A 24,283-nucleotide genomic window follows, 5' to 3' on the forward strand; every position below is an offset into this window, starting at 1 on the left:
CCATATGTGTGGGGAAGCGACAGAGAACAGTGATACTAGACAGATTCACAAAATACCCGTGTGAGTGGAGCCAACGTTAAGGATAATATTGCAGGAGAGTCAATCACCAAAGAGAGAGCTATTTCTTCCAAATTGTATCACTCCAGCATGTTGCTTCGGAGATGAGAAACATTATCTAAGTGGTGATATTGCCTGAAGCAGGGACTGACAATCACCAGCTACAACTGGTTTAAATTCAAATTCAATTAAAAATGCACTTGGTAAACCTAATTCACCAGATTAATTGTATTACTTCTAAAATAAAGGTGTTTAATAGCTGTAAAGTTAAGGAGATGAATCATAATTAAGATTTAATCTAAGACTGCAAAAGTTCAGCAGAGTGTTTTACCTCCAATTCCAGGTTTCTTATCTAAGAAATTAAGTAGCTATTATATCATACAGGACAGAAAAAATCCACTGTCCCATATTTGCACTCTAACAGCTGCCAAAAAGCTTGAAAGCTAAAAAAAAAAATTGAAATGGCAACAAATTGTTAGACCATTTCCATAATCGTATATACACATACAACATATTAATTACTACAGACCTGACAAAAATTGCTTTACACAAGATTACAAGTCTAAGCCAAATGGAGTTTTTGAAAATTCTACTCACAATCAGCACAAACTCTCCCCTAAGATGCCCTTGCAATTTAACCCAAGGAAGGAGCTCAGGCTAAAATTATGCTGAAGCCCATGAAAAATATTTTATTTCATGAAAAGCGCAAAGGAAAAGCCAATATTGGACATGGGGAACAGATCAAAAAGCTGTTCTGGGAGAACACTGTGAAAGTGTTCAAGTTTGATGGATCTTGTAACCAGAGCAAGATATTTGTTAAAACTATCTTTAATGCATCTGAACATTTCTTTTTAAAAGCGTGCTGCTAATTTATCTGCTAATACAGTACGAGCCTCACACTGGAATATCCAAGCTCCCCAAAGGGTTGTTTTTCCTTAATCAAATGTATAGTTTCAGAGCCTTTCTGAAAATCCAGCACAACTCTTCCCAACAGCTCCCAAATAAAAAAACCCAGGGAAACCTTAACTTGTGGAATAGACCCAGGACCCTGAGCTGCCTGGACGCACCACCGAGCTGCCTGCACTGGACAGCCACATCCCAGCCCCGTACAGCCAGCACTCACTCACTGCATGCCTCCAACACACGCTCTCCTTGCTCAAACATGCAGGAAAGATGCAAACCTGTTTAGCACCTAGTCCAAATGCTTGGCTCTGCCTGCACGCTGGGCCAACTTGCGTCCCCCTTCCAGAGGGAAGGGAGCACAAGCCAGCTGGCATTCCCATCATCATCTAGCACTATTCTTCCTGAGGCCCATGGTCACGGCTGCTCTGGATACCAGCTTGATGGAACAACCAGCCATACGTCCTTCCAGCAGCAGTCTCAGCCCCAGCTGCCCTTTGGGAACGATGGGGCCACATGCAGCCCCATCTTTGTCCCTTCACACACACACTACCAACCTGCTGGACTTGGGAAAACGAGCTAAAATAACCTCCTATCCCCATCAAAACCTACCAGTAATTCAGCTGTGGAAAACTGTCCAGCAACTCAAGTGACAGGCAGTATTTGAAACTAAGCTGCGCTCTCTGAGCAGCGGTGACTTTGGATGGATGTGTCAGGGTTAAGTGCCTGAAACTCAGTCCATCTCCTCATATGACTCAGAAATGGGGGAGTGCAAACCTCCTCTCCGAACACTTCGCCCAGAAGAAACCAAGAAGAGAGCATATGGGCTGGGAACAGAAAGCAGTTAGTCGTGCCGAGTTATTTAATCACGGGGAAACTTCACGATTTGAAGGATTTACATATTCCCTCGGTTTCATTCACAATATCCATGCACCCAAACATTTTTAATATGCTGGTTTTTAATTGCCATCTCCCAGTCTTTTTGCATCCTACTGAATTGTAGTTCTGTAAAAGATTAATGAAACAACTTCTGGGAATTACATGTGCAGAGGAAGAAACTACTATGTCCATTATAATACCAAATGGGAAAATTTGTGAACTGAGAATTCCCCTCAGGTTCTCAGAAAAAATCCCTGAATGCAAAATTGTCTCACGACTTCAATAGTCGTTAAAAACTTGTATGATAATAAATTCAGTATGCTGAGCAGTAAACATCAGTTTTCAAGAACCTGAGTGCTTGGACTTTTAGGGACCTCAAACAAATCAATCAAGATTATTTTTTAAAATATTGTTTATTCATAAAATTAGGAGGAGTGTGTTTGAGTGGTCTTGTGCCTTTGATCTGTACCACTTGGATAATGATGAGCAATGTAGAACTCCAATGGGAGATCTGATATTAATGCAAATGAACAGTTAGTTAACCAAACATTTTCAAGAACATTATTAGCCTTTCTAATATTATATGTAAGTGGCCTATAGTACCTGTTCAGCACAACATATCTTTATTGTACAAGCAAAATCTGTTTGCCTAAAAAGCAGCATATATGATTGGGTAAAAAGGTCTTAATTTTTTAATTAAATAGCTTGATATCATTTGGTTGAATTGCCAATTACTTTAGAAGTCATACAAATAGGGTACAAATAGCAGGTGCACAATTATTTGAAACAAAAAATACTGGATCCTAGCAATCCATTTCAAAGTATCATCTGAAAATCTGATATTGCTTTTTACTTATTTATGCTTTGATGAACTGCTAATTGACTTCATCTCTGAGGTCACATAAGGTCATAAGAAAATAAACTGAGTAAAGTGCTTCAGCCAGATCAGCTTACACGAAAAAGTTGATGGTACTCTCCCTTGGAGTAACCAGATCTTCCTACTGCTTACGAGTATGTAAAAAAATTGCTCACTTAAGGTAATTGAAGTGACTGCATGGGGAAAAGCCCACCTAGAAAACAGATTTTGAAAGAACTAGCTGGAGCACTATTGTCTCAGCATTTCCACATGCAAAGAGCGGGTAAAAAAAATTAAAGAAAATAGAGTGGATATAAACAGTACTGTATATTGTGTTAATACAGCCCTTGTATGGAAGTTATACCCTTCAGTGACCTTCTAGTATTGTATCAGCTTGCTACATGCATGTCTTCATGGTCCAAACATGTGTGAAAGAGACCATTCGTCTACAGAAGGATGGATTTCTTTTTGTTGTCGCTGGAACCGGGACAGCAGACATGTATATTTGCCACATTGCAAATAAAATTACTTCAACATAAATCACATAAAGTACAAAAGCTTTGATAAGTCCAGGGTAAAATTTACCATAAGGCTATATAATAAATGATGAGATCTTCCACACATGCTTTTGGTGCCCAGGCACGAGCCAAAAGCAGTGCAAAAAAAGCTTTCATATGAAAAATTAATATAAATAAGGTGTGTTCATGATGGTTACTTAAAAGAAAGATAAAAAGAAAGAAAAGATGGTTCAGAAAAAGGGGCATCCTGCCAAACATATTAGAGATATAAAACATGGAATTGGAAAAAAGGGGGTAAAAGAAAGATGGACTGTGATAAAATACAAAAGAACAAATACAAACAGATGGACAAAGACACAGGTCCACTGAGGAATCTGGTACGAGGTTTGCTACTAGATTTATAGGTCACTCTCTCAGACGTTTGGTGGAAAACCGTCCAGCCTGCAAATGAATATAAAGGGAAGAAAACAAAGACACTTATAAAGTACAAGTAGCTGTGATCAGATGTCCCATACCATCAGTCAAATCAGCTTTGTTAGTTAAACATCCACATCTCCATTTTAACTTTGCCAAAGAGGAGTAAGTTAATTGACCATACACAAAGGATGCAATAACAGCAGAAGAGAACAGATAGATATTTTGTAGATTAGTTTGGCAGGATGTGCAATGAGAGGAAGGTATTTTAATCATCATTATAACTTCCAATATGCATGGCAACAAGATCAGTCAAAGCCTACGGAGGTGTGCAATACACAGAAGTATCAGAGGTCAGGACTGGGGAACACAGCCAATCTATGGTCTTTTAGCTGGGACTCCAAAATCATGCACAAAGTTAACCCCTTAGATAAAGGAAACATAACTTGGTTCTCTGGTTTTGGTTTTCTTTTTTTTTTTTTTTTCCTTTTTCTTTTCTTTTTTTTTCCCCCACACTCAAGATGGCTTGGTAGTTTATAATGAGGAACTCTGGGTCTACCAGTATCAAGGGGCTGAAAAAAAAAATCAAAATGAACCAAAGGAAACAACCTCCTATCCTTCTATATCTTTTTTGTTTTCCTTTCTTTTTTCTCAGAAATCTGTAAGGCAGACTCCAGAAAAGGTGTCAGTATAAAGCCACTGCTGGCAAAAATAAAAGGTGTTTCCTTACTAAAAATTAGCATGCCGTCTTGAGTGTTGACTCTTAACACTTGGTAAGATACTTTACTTTTGTTCTTCTGACAATACTGCAACAATCTTTTTAAAGATAAGCCAGTAATTTGGATTGTCAAAGGTTCATGTTCCTATATCACTAGAAGTGAAATCCACTCCTAAAAAAGTTCAAGCTTAAGGGAAGCGAACTAATTTTAGCATGTGCTGGAAGACACGCCCAACAGCTGGTATGAAAAAATCACCTTGGCCAGAGCTTGCATTCACGTCACCTCCTTCAGGGCCTAAGCCGGAGCAGATGTCAGAAGACAAAGAGGCTTTGACAGAGCACGGCTGCTGTGTCTGAACAGCCTTCCCAAAGGTGGCTGATGCAGGGGAAGTTACTGCTGCTGCTTCAGGAGATCCAGGCTGAGTTTTAGTTGTTTCTTTGTGGGGTGAGTCTTTAGAGTCTGAAAGATTACCTGAAAGAGCAAACAAAAAAAAAAAATACATGCAACGGCAAATGCTAGGAAACCACTGAATAAAAATTCTGGCCTAAAAATAGTCATTACTTTGCCACCAAGAGGAACAACGGTTTACAATTCTGAAGTACTGTATGAAGCACAGACTTTACAGATAGCCCGCACCATAAAATAATCTATATATACTATTGCTGATCCAGTTTCTCCAAGAAGCTTATGGAGTAGGTTTGATTTTTACAGTTTCTTTTCTGCATTTTTCACAAAGGCTGGAGTAGGACCTCACAAGGAGTGCTGCTGAAATAAAGTGAGAGCTGCAGAAGTGCCTAAGTAGGAGGATGAATGCACAGAACAACTGAGCAGAACACGTAGGTTTGCTCTCAAACATGAAAGGTGAAAGCAAGCAAATGGAGTAAAATAAAAAGTTGCTGCAAAGACATAAGGAACTCTTTATTTATAGCTATCTATATATAGATAGATACACGTCTATATATATAAAAATCTGTATCTATATATCTAGCTACATGGATACCTCAGGTAAAGAGGCCTTACTACCAGAATACCTTTGTAATCATTTGTTACGTGGATTTATCAGCAAAAGCATCTAACAGTGGAAATGACAATTACAGTAACTATATTAGAAACTGCCTGCCCTTGATCCCTGAGAAAGGACCTAGAAAGGCCAAGAAATGAGGAAACTGCATAGTCAAGGATGAGAAGACTCAGGCGTGAACATGGATTCTCAAAGATAATGTGAACTTTACACAGCGCCTCAGAAAACGAAAATAACACAGAAGGAATGCATGAAGGAAAGCATGCACCAGAGTAGCAGTCTGACTGAGCAGATTTCTGTTCTCTAACTGAAGGTGACAAGAAAAAAAAAAAGGGGAGAATTGGGACATTTTATGCAGAAATAAGCTTAAATTCTTTGGACTAGGGTAGCACACTGATATGAGCCAAGATCCACGAGTGGAGACAGATGTGGGTTTTGTGAATAGACAGAGGGGAAAATGGCTAGAGAGAACCCAAGAACAAACTGGAAAATGAATGGACCAAGGATAACAGATATTCAGAGTATCTCATCACAAGGAAAGGAAGTAAAACCTATGCACATCAGCCAAGCAGCAACTAAAGAGGTATAAAGCATTGAACATTGCTCCAGTTCCTGTAGGCAAGAATACTCAGATTCAAGACAGATCACAGAATATCTTGCCTCTTAATATCTTCGCTTTTCCTATCTCAGTTGAAATCCTTAATTAAAAGCAAAAACGTCTACAACACTCTGTCTGTAATTAAGATTGATGCAATGAAATTCGAAGTGGACCTATGATGCAGTGACTTCGAAAACAAGGTTTGAAATACAGGGTTAATGCTGGAAGTGCTGCTGCTTCTCTAAATAACAGCATGAACTAAGTGGAAGAAAAATTATTCATATTCTATTCTAAATTTTGCTGAAGAAATATGTACTGGGGTATATCAACATTTCCCAGTTGAATTATATCTTTATACTTTCCAAAGAGATAATGACTCAAGACTGTACTACTGTTTGAAATATCCCAAACTACTTCAAGTGGTCAAAGAATCCATCACAGTTTTATAACTGTTTTTACTTCCCATCCTTTGGGGGAGCAAATACAATCCAATCTTATTTATACAGCATCTTGTGGGGAAAAATAAACAACAACAACAAGATACAGCACATAATCAATAAGAGGATAACTGCACCTAAAAAGTGAATACAAACATCAATAAATTGCATTTGGAGAAAGGATGAGAAAATGTAACCAGGCTGTATTCCAAATTGAAGTGGAATATTCTCTGCCAAGTATTGTAACCAATGCAGAGAAGGTATGTATGGTTCAGCACTGGGCAGCTGTAATAAGCCCGTCCCAAAGGAAGCCCACTTCAAAAACAGTTCACAGTATGCAACTTGAGTCATAGTACTAAAACCAATAAAAATTCAGCACCTTTCCTGCAGTCTGTGCAATTACACAGCAGAACCACAACCGACTCAAACAACAGGCGTATAGAAAGCAACCTAGTGTACCTACTTGTGCTTGATGTTCCACTCCTGAGCTGCTGTACCAGAGGGTTTAATAGTTTTCCACCTTTCAATTTATTTTTGCTGGTTCTTCGGCGACGGCCGCTTGGTGGGGCTGAGTGAAGGAACCCCAGGTTGGGAGGAAGGGGTTTCCCTAACCGAATATACAGTGCCTCTATCTCATTCTTCTGCTGAGTCTGAAGTTCAGCAATTTCTTTCATATGCCTAAACATAAAAAATAAAGAACTCTGCTAGCGATGTATTTGATAAAGCACCACATCTTGACAGCATAATTAGTTATAAAAAAAGAAACAAAACAGTCTTTGGTTATAAAACAACCAACTGCTCATCCAAAAGTATGTGAAGTTACAACAATCTACCTGGCAAATGTGGTGAGTGACTTCTCAAATATTAATTTATAAGACAGAATCCTAGACAGCTAAAAAAATTTTCAACATCCTTAGTAAAAACAAATGATTTTGACATGAGATCTGACAGGAACTCCAAACTACTCCAGAATTTCTCTCTTCTAACCAGTGGCTTCAAAAAAGTTAACTCTCAAGGCATGTACATCAGTTTGAAGGAGTTCAACATGAAGAAAAACAAAAGTGCTCCCCATAAAAATGCCATTAGTACATGAATCATTACCTTATTTATAATGCAGACTTCATGATGCCATAAAGCCAGTTTAAAGGTTTTATATTACTGTAGTTCTGTTTTGAAAAGATGCATCATTTGTATTCAATAAAGCCATTATACCTTAAGATTAAGCTTAACGTTTTGGTTAAACTAACATCTAATGCTAGTTTTTACCCATCACCTGCCAGGAGAGAAAGAAAATGTTCAGATTTAAAGAAGCTAGCTCTCGGGACTGGCAGCACGACTCCTGCCAGTCTCACCCAGCCTCCCACCGAGACTGGACTGATGACTTGATGAGAGATCCGATGGGAGGCGAAGTGAGGGTCTTACCTGCCTAACAGATACTAGGTTATCTACTGTAAAAATGACTCTGGGAATAGCGATGGGTCTGTAGACCTGATAGTCTAAATGACCCTTGCAGAGAAGGGCATGAAGAGAGCACTATGGCAGCTGTCTACACAGGCATCCAGATTATTTTTATACCGCCTTAAATAGCGTTGCACATGGGAACCTACTATCACATACATCACGAGGGCTATTGTTTGCTACCATATCAACATACCTTTTCAGTAAGGAAACTGGACATAACAGCAAAAATATTTTGGGGTTTACAAAAGTTATTATTGAATTATTCTTCTAAACAGAACTGACAAATAAATGATACATAAAAGTGATGCACAAAAGGATGCAGTATGACATTTGGGGGAAGGTCCTAGCGATGCCTAATTTGCCCAGAACCAGTTTACTCCTTGCAGCTATGAAAACCATGTATTTGCTCATCATGTGCAGAAATACTGCCTAGGTATCTTAATACAAGCTTGCCTAGTATTGTTTGCAAACCCGACATACTTTTCTCTCAGGTTCTGCAATTCTTTCTTCATATCTGCGTCTTCAAATTCCGAGTCATTGTCGCTGCTCATGTACGACGACTGTGAGTGGAAAGATGTTATGTTGATGGTAGGAATTTTTGTTCCTTGCCCGTTAAGTGAATCGAGGCCTGGCGAGCTAGCTTTGCCAGATCTTTGCAGAAAAGCAGCTGCTTTTTTAATTAAATCAGTGGCTGCACTACTACTCGGGGGGGACAGTTGGGCAGCAGCAGCTGACGGACAATGGAAAGGCTCATCAGCAGAATCACTCGAACCCTGGTCACAGAGGACATCGACAGAAGAGGCTGTCTGCACCCGTCGGACAGCTGTCTTCAGATCAGGGCTGGAAGGTAGCTCATCCAAATAGACGTCTGGGGGTGCCGAGAACCTTAAGCAGTGCGGCGCTGTTAAAGTTAATTCATCTTGCGTGCTGATTACTGAAAACCTGCCAATAGTTTTGGCTGGTGTACCACTGTCATGAGTTTCAGCCTGTTTTCCATAGGAACCAGAGTCTAGAGAGTCATCCCTTTGAAGGTTATTTATCACCCCATCTGCTGTAGATATCTGCGTTACATTATCTGTGTGTGCAGACGAAGTCATAGTCTTTGCATTCTCACTTCTTTTAGACGTTTCCATCTGTTTAGTTACGCTTGATGATGTAGGTGCAACCTGGAGAAAATAATGGAGATTAATTTTGAAAGTAATTGTCACAATCAAGCATAAAACTGCTCCTAGTTTCTGGTTACCTGAAGGAGGCCTTTTGTTGTAGCAGCAGGAGCTGAAGTGATGCTTGCAGCTGAACCTGTTTTACAAGTTGGAAAAAAAAATATATATTCATGTCTGGAATGCTTTAGTATAATAAAAGCCAATGTGTTTATTGTGATAAACTGAAGCGTGATAAAGTGTAGCACTGAAGAATAATTTAAATATCCGATCTTTGTAATACAGGATCTATAATGCAGGAGGCAATATTGATGGCAATATAAAATATCTGCAGGTAGTCACTCTCTTCAATCTATTGATTTGGGGAATTCAATTAATAATTGGAGTGTGGAATTTCATTAAGTCAGTTGAAAATTTTTAAGGGGAAAACCAGAAGAATGAAATCTGCATGGTACATTGGGCCTGCATTGCTAAGGTATTCTTGATGTCTCGAAAAAGTAATTGCATTCAGCTATTCATGCATACAAAATGCTGCAGCTGACCACAAATGGACTGGTATCTCACACCTTTCATTTGACAGGTACTGACACCAACAATTAAAAGTGCCCAAAATGAAGTTAAACACACATTGCTGAAAGTGGAAATTATAAGCTCAAAAGATGGCCACTTGGACCACAGAAGCACACAAGAAGCAAAATATTAGTGGCAGTGATCAAGACGTGATTATTTCACAACCCAGACACTGGTTTTGAAGTTAAACCAATAAATGCAAGCTTTTCAGAAAGCTGCTTTCTTATGGCACATTGCACATAGTGAACATAAGGCAAAAATCTGTCACTTCATATTTCTGAAATGATGAAATACATAACTGCTTGATGGTATCTAAGATACATTAATTTTACTACACAGTGCTACATGCCACTTGCATACTCTCTTCTTTGTCTGTAGCGAGACAGATGAATGCAGGCTACCCAAAGTTTTTCCCTCTCACACTGATCTAAAAAGCAGTGGACGATTGACATCCACCAGGACAAGAATGATCTATGTTGTCACACAAACCTGATAGCCAGCTTTACCATGACAATCTCAAAAAAATATGTAAGTCCTCCCCAGCCCCACCCACGACAGCAGGAGCAGTTTTGGATTCTTCAGCCGTTAAAACTTCCCATGACTTGCAAGACAGGTAAATGGAGCATGACAAATACCCAGTTTCTTACTATGGCTCCTACTATGTTATTATAGAAAGAGCCATTGTATCTACAAGTACCTACAAAAAAAGTACACTTTACTAGTTATCTGTGAGACTTCCTTTTAAATCTTACAGGCTTCCCTCCAGAGGAGCTACCCTCAATCATGTTATTTTTGTCAACACATTTTTATGAAACCCAGGAAATAGGAGGGACTTTCTGTTTGGACTTTTTAAGGGCACTGGAAATTTATTATTGGGAACGTAGCCTTCCATGTGAATACCCTATACCTAGACCACAGACATGCATTACATATTTATGGTTTAAAATAAATCTGCCTGTGAGGCAGTTTCTTTCTAGGAATCTTGACAAAGTGAGATGTTTAATATTAATTATATTACAAATAGGATCAGAAATGCCTTGTGCTGGGCAGTGCTCTGCAGTTAATCAGAAGGGTGAGCAGCAAGGGGACACCGGAAAAGAGGACCATGCACTAGTACAGATGCATCACTGGCTTTCATCACTGAAAGGAGCATTACCTTTTCTGCTTGCTGACCCACCTCTTGCTTTTGAGGAATGAGCACTGATGCCGGTGACCTCCAACTTTTCAAACTTTGGGTAAAAAGAAAAAAGAAAAAGAATTTCAGTCTCATGCACAAAGCAGAAAGGCAATGCATTCTCCTTCCCTCTCTCTCCTTCTCTGCCCTCACACTATTGTGCAATATTAAACTATTTTATAGTGTCTGTGGAGGTGGCCTTCTAGCTTTTCCTTCAACTCCTCCGTTTTTTTTTCCTCCCTTAGAAGAAGAAAAAGCAGCAGCACTGTCACAGAGGGAACTGCATCCTAAATTACTAAAAAACAGGCACTGAATTTTATATATATATCAGTTTGGGGTTTTGTTCTGGTTTGCTTTTCCAGCCAGACTGTATGTTCTTCATCTGTATGTCTGTCTTCAGAAATTCTATGTCTCTCTTTTCTTATTGGCACAGATTTTAATAGGACAAATTCAAATTACTGGAGAGACATAGCACCTTTCATAGAGACAGAATTTTATCTGCTGTAGAAAGTCATTTATCATTATGAACAATATTCTCTAAAGAGTTACTCAAGTGCAGCCGTCTTTCCTGTAACATACAGCATCTTTCAAGCAGCTGATACAGTTCATCCAGCTGACACTACACGGAACAGCGTCATCCTTGCTAGTGGTGATGTAATTATCTCCAGAAATGCTACTTTTCAAGTAAGATATACACTGATCTTGTAGCGGAATGTGCTGCAAATCTGTTGAATTTCATAAACTGAGGATTTTATCTGAAAGAACACAACATAGGTGCACCATCGAGACACTGAGTAAATAATGACCCAGACCACCTGCTCCAGCTTTCCTTAGGTGCTTCCCAGTGAAGTCTTGCTCTGCCAAGTTCAGGTGAGGACAAAAGAAATTATTACTGGAAGCAGAGCAAGTTTCTACCTATGGAGTGTCTTCCTTTAGCTGCAGCACCTGAACAAAGCTACAGCTCCTTAAGTGTTTATTTTATTCAGACTGACTTGGCAGGCAGGCATTATAATCGCTGCCATTAATTTATATATAAAAAAAATTCCTATTGAAGCACGATGGTCTTCATCAGAACTCGAATGACTATACCCCTCGTGTTTTACATTCCTAAACTACAAAAAAAATTATCACATTTCTGCATGCTTTAGAAACAGGACACAAGAGGAGGAGAATGAATTAAGACATCATATCACTTTTAAACCCAAAGGAAAAGTTTGGCTTTCACTAACAAGCATTTATGTTAAATGAGTCAGAATGCATCTGACAGTAAAAATTTAAGAGAACTTTCACACTGGAAATCAGTCAACAGACAAAAGGTAATATGCTCAGGAGCAGAGACATAAAATGTTTAGAGAAGCAAGAAATCTATACATGTCCTACCACAGGCTCATTGGTTCTGAGCTCTGCTCTGGTGCTGTCCCTAACAGCTGGATTTGGGGGTATAAAGGGCAGAGACATTGCTGGACTAACCAGTATTGGGTAGGGTGAGGTCTCAGATGGTATGAGTGGCACCGACTGGGCTTCAGCAGCAGCTTTCACCTCCTGCCCGGTATCTGCAATATTATGGCTTGGTTCTCTCAAATCCAATGCCAACGTGGGAACTTGATCTTCGGGAAAAGGTGGCAAGTTAAATTCACTGTCGCCCTGTTCTAACGGAACAGAGGTGTCTGGAGTCACTGCTGATGCAGAAGAAGTAGGAACATACTCCTGGTAAAGTAAATTGCGCAATTTCTCATCAAGGCTTTTTATTGTGTTGTCAACGAAGTCCACCCTGGGTGGTCCCTCTCCATCGGACTCAGCGGTGCTGGGCTGCTGCTGTTGCAGCAGGCTGACTCCCACGCCGGTGCAGGCTACAGGCTGTGCCTGGGACAGCATCGCATGCTGCTGGGATGCGGCCACCGGCACCTGAGTAGGGCTCTGAAGTTGAGACCCTGCCAGACCAAGAGGATCAGATGCAGCGGCTGCAGGGAACACTTGGTTCACGAAGGGGTGCTGCACCATGCCAGTCTGGCTGGCCTCTGGCAGATGAGGGACCTGCGCCGCAGGCTGGCGCTCCAAAACGACGGTGTCCGAGAGCACGGGGAGCGGGCAGAGCTCTGCCGCCTTCGCAGGAGCTGCCGGGACTGACTTGTGTGGCCCAACACTGCAACATGCTATCTCCATGTCAGGGACACACGTGCCCTCGTCAGCCTGCGGCTGCAGCTGCTGAGGAGCGAGGAGAGCGTCGGAAGACTCCTCCAGCAAGGCGGCATGGGAGGCAGGAGTGCCCGGCTGAGCCGGCATCGCTGCCTTCAGTGGAGAATACTCTAGCTGACCTCCATTAGCAGCCACCTGCTCTAAGACATTTGGAGCAGATCCCAGTAGTGGCAGAGCTGAAAACTCTGCCTGGCTCGGTAAGCCAGCAGAAGATGCTGCGGCAGGAACTTGTGCCAAAGATGGAGAGGCTCCGATGGGGCTGTCGCATACACCTGCTTGTAAGGGAAGCTGCTGACCAGCTAAAACACCAGGCAGATCTGTTGCCATAGAGCTCGCTTGCTGATCATCTGCCTGCTCCAGGTCTAGAAAGCATACGAACATCAGGTTAACTTTTTTATGAGCCGCACAGAATGAAAGAAAGTCACTGCAAAACTTCCTGGTTAGCTGCAGTGATAACCTCATCTAGCTGTAACCCATTAGTGCTTCCCGTCAGAAAATAATTGTTATACAAGTCAAATTAGAACCTAAAATTACACATTATGCAAAAATATTTCACTGAAAAGATACTGGTTATTAAAACAGCAGTGACTAGAACTTCAGCTACCTTATAGCATAAGGCAGAGCTAGAATACTGAGACTGACCTGAAACTCAAATAAACATTCCTAATTTGGTTCAATACCAGAAACACACTTAAAATGTATGACTTAAAATTCATCATTTTCTTCCTCCGACCAAATTAAATGAACCAAGCACAGCTAAGTCAGGTGAGAACAGAAGACAGATGACACAGCAACTTCAGAGAAGAAAACATTTTCTATAAAGTTTGTAAATACCTGGGCCTTCAGACTGCTGTGTACTCTGAGGTACCGGTGGAGAAAATTCTGGTGCATCAGTAGCAGGGTTTTCCACAACAGGACATATAATAAACCACCTTTTTCCAGTATGCAAAACTAAAGATGAAAAGAAAATAAAGAGTAAACACAATAATTTCCATTTATTCCAGATCATCTGTAACAACCTAGTCCTAATTTCCATGTTTGGAAAGAAAATGAGAACTTCTATAGTATTAGCCAAGATTAAATCAATGGCTCCTAATTTGATTCTCCTCCCTTCTGGAAGGGACACAGTGATGCCTCCTGATTCTGCCACGTTTTTTAAGTTATTTGAAAATTTATTTTCAAATGTTCATACTTTTAGAAGGGTAACAGTTATGTACATAAAAATTTTATTAACCGTACTGTGGACGGTTTTCTCACAGCGAAAAATTTGTTAAATTTGTAAAGTTTATCCAGCTTTACTTTTCCATGTTGGAAGTTTTCTAGCTCATATTTCCTTCCACATCTTATCTCAAAGCCTGGCATATGTAAATGGCAAACCAGAACCATACACACTTTGCCACTTTCATTAGTAGAAATATAAATGTTATGTTAAAAAAGGTGTACTGAGAAAATTTTATGATGCTTACAGGCAAAAAATAAACGAGATCTTTTAAGCAGAAAGTCTAGTTTGGAGGATTACCCAGTTTCTGCACTTAAAGCTGTTCTAAATTATCCTTCTTCCCCTGTCAGCATGCAGGAAATACACAGCACCTCATGCAGTAACGAGGATTTTGGAAACAATGCTTCCTTCAGCAGAGGTTCCATTTTTCCCACCAGCATACACTTACAGAGAGAATCAAGGGCCAATTCCCTTCCTGTTCCATTTGTCTGTAAAACCCATAAGATGCAATTGTGTTCAGAAGGCCAAGATCCCCCCCCCCCGTAATACCAAAGTAGCTGAAAACTTACAGGTTAGAAATTTCAATTAAATTTCCAATGCAAACATAATCTTTTAGCTTTCTCTTGCAAATGTAGTTATTGTTGTGGAAAGAGTATGCTTGCCCATACCTTCTTGACTGTTCCACCACTGATTATCAGCTTGTGTAATTCAGGGCTTCCCTAAAAATCCCGTGTTAGATTCATCCAGGTTAGCCCTGCAATCTTCCAGGCTGCTAACAGCAGGTACAACTGTTATACCCATATTTCTAGATATATTTCCAACCACCAGTAACTGGCGGATGTCTTTATGAATCTAGCAAACTTCTGCATAAGCTCATCACTGCCCTAGAGCTTGAGATTAAGTTTGTATTCAAAGGCACATTTACCATTTTGTTGATACACGGGTGTCTTCATTTGAGACTGACGCTTCTCCTGTTAAAAAAACAAAACCAAAACAATAGAAGAACTAGCTGTCTCGTATCAATGCAAGAGGAGCATCATTCTAAGGAGCACTCATTGTAGGCCTTAATGGAGTAAAAGTATTATTCTTCTAGCTAAGAAACATTTTTTTTTTTTTTAAACACAGGATGTAAAACTAATTTACAGTAACTGGCTGTTAAGAAAGAGTAATCAAACTAGAAATCTTTATTTAACTTTTCTTACCTCATTCATTTCCAGTCTATCAGTATCTTGTTGGGGACTCGTTCCCTGATCAGAACTTCGTTCTCCTTCTGTATCTTCACTGAGCATATCTTCTGCTTTATCAATAATATCTTTCATTTGTTCAATAAATGTCTCTTTTTCACTCTGCAATATGAATTCATTCTCTACCTACAAGACCACATTAAAATAAAGAGGAAAACAGTCACATTTCGATTAATGCCCCGTTCCACAGCTACCAGAAAGCTTAGTCAACAAGCACACATGAGAATAAGCTGGCTGAAGCAACTTGGTACATTGAAAGACTGCAGGCAGCCGCATCACCAAGTCTTACCATGTAAGTAGCAATTTCCTCTGGCGCATCACCATCCAAATCAAACTTAAAAGTCACCATTTTGTGATTGTGTGTTTCAAGCTGGCACTCCACCATCTTATCTCCCGTGTTACAAACCTGCAGGCAAAGATTCACAACAGTCATTTCTGGCACAGCCAAAGGAATCCTAAAGTTACCCTCAAAGAGATTGTACTTGCATTTAATATGGTCAGTTTCGGTCTGCTGGACTTCTCCTGGCGTGAACGAGTGCGTGTAGATTTCTTATGTTTCTTTGAAGATTTTCCTTCTTGTTTTCCACTTCCTATTGCTCCTTCAAAGCTGTCACTCATCTCTTTACCCGAAGCAACATCCGGACTCATGTAGCTTTGTAAGAGAAAGGAAGGAAAACCCCAAAATAAAACCACTGTCACACACGAGGGAGTTATGCATAAGTAAGATACACAACAGAGACTGCAAAAAAAGTGCACATCTGCACTCTTTTGGCCCAAGCTGAGCCCTCTACTTCAGATGCTCAGTACCCGAAGGGACTACACCAAGTCAGGCGTGTTCTCTGGCTATCACATCTAATAAGAAATGATCTATTTCTGCCAATACCGCAGAGAAAGTCCCATCACTCTTAATACATCACTACATCCCCCTAATCCCTTCACTTCAGGGATCTTTACAGTCCCTCTCTGAACTGCTGTCCTGGTTTCAGCTGGGATAGAGATAATTTTCTTCCTAGTAGCTGGTATAGTGCTGTGTTTTGGGTTTAGAATGAGAATAATGTTGATACACTGATGTTTTGGTTCTTGCTAAGTAGAGCTAAGCTGTTGCTAAATAGTTGCTAAGTAGGGCTTACACTGGTCAAAGACTTTTCAGCTTCCCATGCTCTGCCAGGTGCACCAGAAGCTGGGAGGGAGCACAGCCAGGACAGCTGACCCAGACTGGCCAAAGGGCTATTCCATACCATATGACGTCATGCTCAGTATATAAGCTGGGGGAAGAAGAAGGGGGGGACGTTCGGCGTGATGGCGTTTGTCTTCCCAAGTAACCGTTACGCGTGATGGAGCCCTGCTTTCCTGGGGATGGCTGAACACCTGCCTGCCCATGGGACGTAGTGAATTAATTGCTTGTTTTGCTTTGTTTGCATGCGCAGCTTTTGCTTTACCTATTTAACTGCTCTATTTTATTTTACTTCAATTATTAAACTGTTCTTATCTCAACCCATGAGTTTTCTCCCTTTTACCCTTCCGATTCTCTCCCCCATCCCACCAAGGGGGGAGTGAGCGAGCGGCTGCGCGGTGCTCAGCTGCTAGCTGGGGTTAAACCACGACAACTGCACAAGTTCCTGTTTTTCTAAAGTCCAGTTTTCTCAACTCCTGCCTGTCCACACTCACAGCAGAAGCTCTAAACAGGACCAGTTTATATTTGTCGGAGATGAAGGAGAAGAGTAATAAGTCGGTACAGCATCCCGTAACAGACTGCCTCTCATCTCTCTGCAGTTCTCAAGAATCAGAAAGGTTTTATGCCACAATATCCCGGATGACCAGCTAGCAACAGCATATTATTTTTAGCAGCCAAAACAGGATCTGCTAACAACCTTGTTGTAATATGACATGTACAGAAAACAACAACATGCAAGTAATTTGCAGGAAATTTTCAGAGGTTCATAAAAACCATGTCAGGAAGGAACCTTGTACAGCCATCTGGCCTATTTATTACCCCAAGGTATGATCGGCTCTGTCTAAACCAGTCCTCCCAGAGGTTTGTGTAAACTGGTCTTACAAAGCTCCCATGAGATTTCGTAACCTTCCTGGGCAATTTATTCCTGTCTTCATCTAGCCATACAAGCATAAAAGAATTTAAGTCTAACCCATGGATCCCTTACTTAAATTTAACGCCTTTACTTCTTGTTCTGCACTAGCTGCCCAGAACAGTTTATTTCTACTCTCTTTGCAGTTACCTTGTATATGTAACTCGTATGTTAGGAAAGCGAAGACACATTTTGTGCATAGGATATACCCTAGATAACATCTTTGCTGCAATTGCCAGCCATTTGATTCATGTGCCATTACCCTCCACTCTACAAAAGCACAACCCAACTCCAGAGCTGAGTTACTTATGCACCTGGAAAAGAGAGTCTATGATTTTCCCCTACTCCCCCTCTACGACTACGAGACGTGTGCCGACACAGACTCTCTGTGCTGCTGCAGTCACGACAGTCAGCTTCTCAAACACAATTCTGGAACAGGCAAATTAGAATTCAATAGATGACTGAAAATTTCATGTGCCTTTCTACAACAGATTAGATAGACAAAATGAACTCATTTTGTGTAACTTATAGGCAGAACTAACCTATAGTCATGAAAAATTAGATTTCACTTTCCACACAGTATTTAAAAGCAGCAAATTCTTGGGAAAAAAAGGTTCCATTTTAAGGTCATGGGGTTGCACTGACTTGTGTCAGGCTATCTTTTTTGGTGGGGTAGAATGAAAACAGTAAGAGAGAGGTATCTCCAAAGTTCATAAACTTAACACATTTTGTCTATTCAGGAAAAGAGAAAAGGGTCAATAAAATCCTAACCCCAAAGATTTATGATCATTAAGGATGAAGATGGTGCCAGCAATAGGCAAGGCATTCAGCTGCTTATGAACACCCACTGTTCATTATCTACCTTATCCATATCCAAACACTGAAAAACCTGGCTTACTGCTGGTGCCAAAGCAGAAGCTGTAGCACAGGAGCAGCAGACACCTGGGGAGGTAAGTCCTGCCCCTGAAGCAGCAGCCACTGCCCCCAGTCAGCCCCTCTCCAGGCCAGCAGCAAGCCTTCCTCTCCAGGGCTCTTCCTCACTGCTTCCTCCAAACCTTGCTGCTTTCCCTTCTCAGTGCAGAAACAGGCAGGTGAAGGCTGGAAAAAATTGAAATTTGCTTTCATTTCTGGGGAGTGCTGAGCTGGCTCTGGGGGTTATTTATCATTAGTTCTGTAATTAGCATTACTAGGCTTGAGTGTGACCTCGCCCACTGCAAAACCACAGAACGGGCTTTGGCTGCATGTTCTAACACTTGTTGTAACGATACCTTTGAGTGGCTCAACACACAACTCTCACCAATACACCACTCCCCGTAACATACCTGGGGAAAGATCATTACAGAAGGTGACGCAGGCATACCCAGTCCGAAGAGGGAATAAACTATATACCCCATTATACTAGCGTGGCATGTCTTTATACAGATTCAACAGCATCCAAACCAGGGACTGTACCACTTCAGTTATCTTAACAAAAAGAGGTTACATGCTGAAATGAAAGCTGTTGTACATACATCAAGGCTAGAATGTAGCACCCAAACTAAAGAATTAAAAGAGCTGAAGGAGCAAAATAGGCACACTGCACACGGAATATCTGCAGCTTTCTCCTTAGACTTGCACCCTTCCATCTTCTGGTCAGCTCCTGCTACTCTTCTCTCAGCCAAGGCAAAAGCCAGGCATTTGGCTTAGCTTTGTCAAGAGAGAGAGGAAAAACAGCCTCCAGAAAGAAAACATTTCTTATGCCAAAGAGATTATAATGATACCTTTCACAGCTCTGTGACAGAGTTTGAAGTTTGTCCTGTATTGCCTGCTCCTAAAATGTAAGAAAAAGTCATTTAAGTAAATGCATGATATTGGCAGATGAAAAACACCTTTAAGAAAGCTTTGCTGTTGAGACACGAGTAATCGTAAACCATTCTGTTTAGCCAGTTCTTGGAACTCAGAAAAAAAAATGCCCCCTTGTACCCTCCCAACATTACTTTTGTCCAAAGCATCAATATCTGTGCACAACCACTTTTTAAGACAGAGCCACTGATCTGCTAGTCCTCTTCTGCTGTCTCTAAAGCAGAAGAGGTGGTGAAAGAAATAAAACAGTTCTCACCACAATGGAAAAACGTGATTGCAGGACAAATCCACATCAGCACCTACCTAATTTTTTTTTAATGGATATAAAGGATAAGCTAATTTGCTTCATTACTTTGTGTAGTTTCCTGAAATATATTAAGCACTTTCATTGTATTTGGCTTACTGTGAAAACTTCTGAGGAGCTTACAAATAAAAGATGAAAATTCATCACTTAAAAACACTGCTCTCATATCATGTCCTCTTGCTCTCTACACAATAGAAATTTTCCCTAAAAGCTTCCCTCTTCACTGGTTGCAATGCTAGGATAGACATTGATAGTGTGACTTTTGCATTGGGTAGACCTGTTTTCACAGAATTTGTGATGCTGATGCTACTGGCCCTACCACAAAAAACTTACCATCTATGGACACAGACACACACATACCTGTGCATGTATATAACTGTATGTATATACACACACCCCAAATATATTCATAAATGTATATATTTTATATATATTTTTAAATATATTGACAAACATACATCTATAAAATCCTTCTATAGACACACAGCTAGAAACAAGCCCCTTCACTGTCATCACTACATCTTAATACCAAAGCAGCTGATAGACTGGAGTTAAAAGCTTAGCGGTTACCTAGTCACCCCCACTCATTGCTTATAATGCCACTCATACGCCATGCCAAGCTTGACTGCAGTTTCAATAAAACTGCAAAATTAATGAACAGTGAGAACACAGACATAATGTATCTAAATTTTAGTAATGCACTTAATCAAATGCCTTACAAAATCTCATTTGCCTGATCAGTTCAGATTGGTTTGGATGTGAGTACTGCCACACACTTAAACAAAAGACAAGAAATAAAAGCATTATGGCAGAGTAGCAACAAAATGCAGTGTTTTGAATATAAACAGATATGAAACTCCTCTTACACGCAAGAAAACCTTAGCAATATATGTCATAAAATCAGCATGGGGAGCACGTTGACCATCCTATGATATTGGCTTCATTTCTTAAATTGAATGAGAGAAGGAAGTTAACTTACAGAGGAAATATGAGAATGAAGTTAGCAAAACAGTGGTTAAATGTTCCTAGGGATATGATAAAGTGACAGGATAGACACATGTCTCAGTGGGCATGGATTCTCAGGTAATATAGGACAACCTGTATCCCCTGTATTGCACTGCACAATAACAATGAAGGTTATTCATATTTCCAGATTCTCTAATGGGATCGACCCTACATCGAAGGCTGTAGCTTTGGCATCAGCATGGAACCTGACATGAGCTGTGCATAGAGAAAAAAGGCAGTTGGAGGAGGTTCTACCATTTCTGCTATATCTAACCTAGAGGATACAGAAATTAACCAGGAAACATCCTGCATCACAGCATGAATATTTATTTGACAAGAATTAGACTGTCACTAGAAGGACAGGGAAAATGGGGAATTAAGAATCTAGTTTTAGTGTTAGCAGCATCCTTACTAAACATCTTCTGAAAGAGGAGTTAAGCTGTAGCTCTAATGAAATTCATAGGCTGTACTGTGTAGTCAAGGCATGTGGCAAGTGCATGGAAGCATGGGTAAAAAAAAGGAGATTTAGTTTGAAAAGATGGAAACTGTTACTTTGGGAGGAAAGGTAGCTCAGAACAGAGAGCCTCAAGAGGAACAATTCTGAAAGCAGAATTGCTGAGGGACATTTCCATTCAGAAGTGAACAAATTAGACTTATTTACTGAAATCTGGTACAAATGCCAAAAACTTTGTTTTGCTTTGCTTATGGATATCTCTTAAAGAGTTGAAGAGAAGAAAACGTTCTGTGACATTCTGTTAAGACTGAAGGTTAAACCATTATGGGAGTGGAAAGAAAAGTCAAAATAGCAGACAGGAGAAGCTGACAGTTTTATAAGGAAAACAATAAAATGTATCTTGCTTATAGGACCACTGAGAATTGGGAATGCCTACAAATATTTGAAGTAACAAAAATCCCAGGGCTAGACTAGAATTCAGGCAATACAGGAGGATACAACACTAAATGAAATGGGAATAAGGCTCAAGTTGAGAAGCATGAAGAGCTTTTACATAGTGAAGAATCAGATTATGAAATAGTTTCTTAAGGCAAATGATGGTTGGTTGCACAAGTGCTTGAGACATTTAAAAAAACACTGGACAAAACATGGGTGAAACTCTACAGAACAGCTTCTTACTGACCCACAGCACTTAAAAGTAATTTCTAGCTGTGTTTGTGCTCAGCTATGGACAAAGAGGTACTTAGTCCTGCTGCCTCATGACTTCAAGGAGACATTTCACAAGGTACAATATGCGGTTTCCAGCTTCATTTGAAGTAGTCAATTTTTTGCTGACGCAGAGTTGCTAGCATCTAGGACAAGTGGCTCTATATGGTGAGTGGGGATAATCTCCCTTGTGAAATAAACCCATTATTTCACAAAGAAGTAAGAAAGTTAAGGGTGAAGCTGGTAAGTTACTTCAGAGGAAACGGCTCTACCTCTTGAGATGTCTCTGCAACTGCCTGGACAGCTGAGCAGGGAGCTGGGAGCTGCTGACCCAGTGGCTGGGAAAGATCGGGTTGAAGCTGCAGCAGACCAGAAGGCTGAAGAGGCAGACAGTGATCTATGGGGACAGGCGGACTAGCTGTGGCAAGGCTGCCATGAATCTGTGAAATGCCTTCTGGAGCGACGTGGGGAGGCAACAGTTCAGGCTGCAACTGCAAAGGCGGTGACATGACTATCGAAGGTTGCACAGGCAGCACGGGCACCTGGGCTCCAGCTTCCAAAGCATACTGAGTGTGTCCAGTAATCTGCTGTAACACAACAGACAGCTATTAAAATAAATCTCTACTTAGAGTGCTTGCGACTTACATGACAAGGTACTAAAAGTCACTGGAGTTCACGGAAAAAGGATTATAATTCTGCAGTGAGACTGTATTCATGTGGTCTCTGCTTGGAAAAGGTAACTACCTAAGAGCTCAAACTTGCCTTGAAATGACCAAAAAAAAAAAATCTAAGGGTTCTTCCTATATAATTATGACAATGTGTGCATTGCTTAGGCGCTATTTAATTCATAGAGACAAAGCTATATTTTGCTAAGAAATTAAAATTATTATGAATTCATTGTCCTGAATATTTTGCTCTGCTTTCAACGAGCATACCACAATGTTCATGCAAATGGAAAAATATACTCTACCCATAATCTAAATCAGAATTTTCTTAAAATCTGTTTTATATGTAGAACCAGTAGTTGGTATAGACCACAAAATTAACTCTTTTTTAATTGAATATACACCAGTGTCTTACAGAAGACATTGTTTTCCATTTAGTTTAAACATTTAAGACACAACTTAACTCTTGACATGCTAAGCACCAAGGCCCCAATCCTGCAAACACTTCCTTGTGTTACGCGCACAGAGGAAGTTTCATTTATCTCACTGGATTTCTTCAGTGCATTAAAATAACTTGTGTGCGTTAGCGCTTTGTGGGAACTGGACTAATGCGACTAGATGCCAACTACCTTAGAGACTATGTTGTTATTCTGCATAACAGTTCTGTTGACTTGTACATTTAAGAAGAGAACATTCTCCTTTTAGGTACATCATGTATTTTTCCAAGGGGACTGAGCTTGTGGGAAGAGGAAAAAGGAAAGAAAGGAAAACATGGAAGAAAAAAGGCTTTTTAGTACTAGGTAAAACTCTGCCTAATTTTTACCTTTTTTTAAAGTGTCATCACCTAGAGATTTAGACTATTTGGAGAATATATTTTAAAAAAAAAAAAAACAAGACTCAGATGAGAACTAGGCCACACAATTTCATTACTGCATGCTCTCTGCAGATTCTGGATATGAGCCGAAATTATTCTTCCAGGTTTGAATGTGGATAAAAATAAAGACACGGTGTGCTTTGCAACACATAACAGTTACACGACTGCCTAAGTGGAGGTTGTTAGAATAGCAACTGTGATGCACATTGCAGAAGAACAGTGAATTTTTTTTTTTTTTAAATCTTATATAACTTATATAGAATAATTCACAAAATGTTTCAATGTATAATTTACCTGCACAAAACTAAACTCAGAGGTGCTAAACATCAACTGCCAAAACAGCAGTGCATTGAAAAGCCTTTATTTACAGAAATATCTGTCCCTTAAAAGTACTTTAAAACATGGAACAATGTATTTTTGAATATTCCTCTGCACTTGTTCATTTTGTTTGTAATAGCTACTTTTTATCCTAAAAAAATTACTATGCAATTCTTCAATACATATTTGATAAATAATGACTGTGTCAGGACTGTTCGGGAATATCAGTTCTCCCATTCTACTGCTTGCCATGCTTGCTGTGCATAACAGGCCTGATTCAATTCCCTCTAAAGCCATTGGAAACACTATGGCTAATGAGCTCAGCGGTAACTGTCTCGGGCTCCGTGTTGCCTACGTTTTCACAAACAATATTTCTGTACCAAATATACGGCTGAAGAGGGAAATTTAAAAATTATGTACTACTTTGAAGATACCATGATATAGCAGGTTGAAATGGGATGTCATGAATTTTAATCAATATGTTATGGCAAAGTGATGTAGTAGAACACAGATTTTCAAGAATGCTATTATTAGCAGATTTAGTGCTCTCTCGTGCTTGGATCAGACTGCATTTCATGTTGTCATATCACAGATGTGGCAAGAGAAGTA

The 24,283-nt window shown here is 40.1% G+C and overlaps 1 protein-coding gene across 1 annotated transcript in view; it reads right to left on the minus strand.

The window, feature by feature from the left end:
- WNK2 (WNK lysine deficient protein kinase 2) overlaps positions 1-24,283 on the minus strand; it is a gene marked incomplete at both ends in the record, with an annotated part of 108,898 nt that overhangs the window by 12,418 nt on the left and 72,197 nt on the right. Inside the window, 14 exons of the mRNA XM_082322573.1 lie at positions 3,553-3,651; positions 4,599-4,814; positions 6,863-7,077; positions 8,341-9,026; positions 9,104-9,159; positions 10,747-10,819; positions 12,235-13,322; positions 13,795-13,911; positions 15,105-15,150; positions 15,382-15,549; positions 15,713-15,829; positions 15,910-16,075; positions 19,268-19,317; positions 22,090-22,404. Of these exons, the coding sequence (XP_082178699.1) occupies positions 3,553-3,651; positions 4,599-4,814; positions 6,863-7,077; positions 8,341-9,026; positions 9,104-9,159; positions 10,747-10,819; positions 12,235-13,322; positions 13,795-13,911; positions 15,105-15,150; positions 15,382-15,549; positions 15,713-15,829; positions 15,910-16,075; positions 19,268-19,317; positions 22,090-22,404 (3,412 nt within the window). The remainder of the gene's footprint in view (positions 1-3,552; positions 3,652-4,598; positions 4,815-6,862; positions 7,078-8,340; positions 9,027-9,103; positions 9,160-10,746; positions 10,820-12,234; positions 13,323-13,794; positions 13,912-15,104; positions 15,151-15,381; positions 15,550-15,712; positions 15,830-15,909; positions 16,076-19,267; positions 19,318-22,089; positions 22,405-24,283) is intronic.

This window comes from Platalea leucorodia (genome assembly GCF_965183815.1).
Source record: "Platalea leucorodia genome assembly, chromosome: 9".
Classification (NCBI taxonomy): Eukaryota; Metazoa; Chordata; class Aves; order Pelecaniformes; family Threskiornithidae; genus Platalea; species Platalea leucorodia.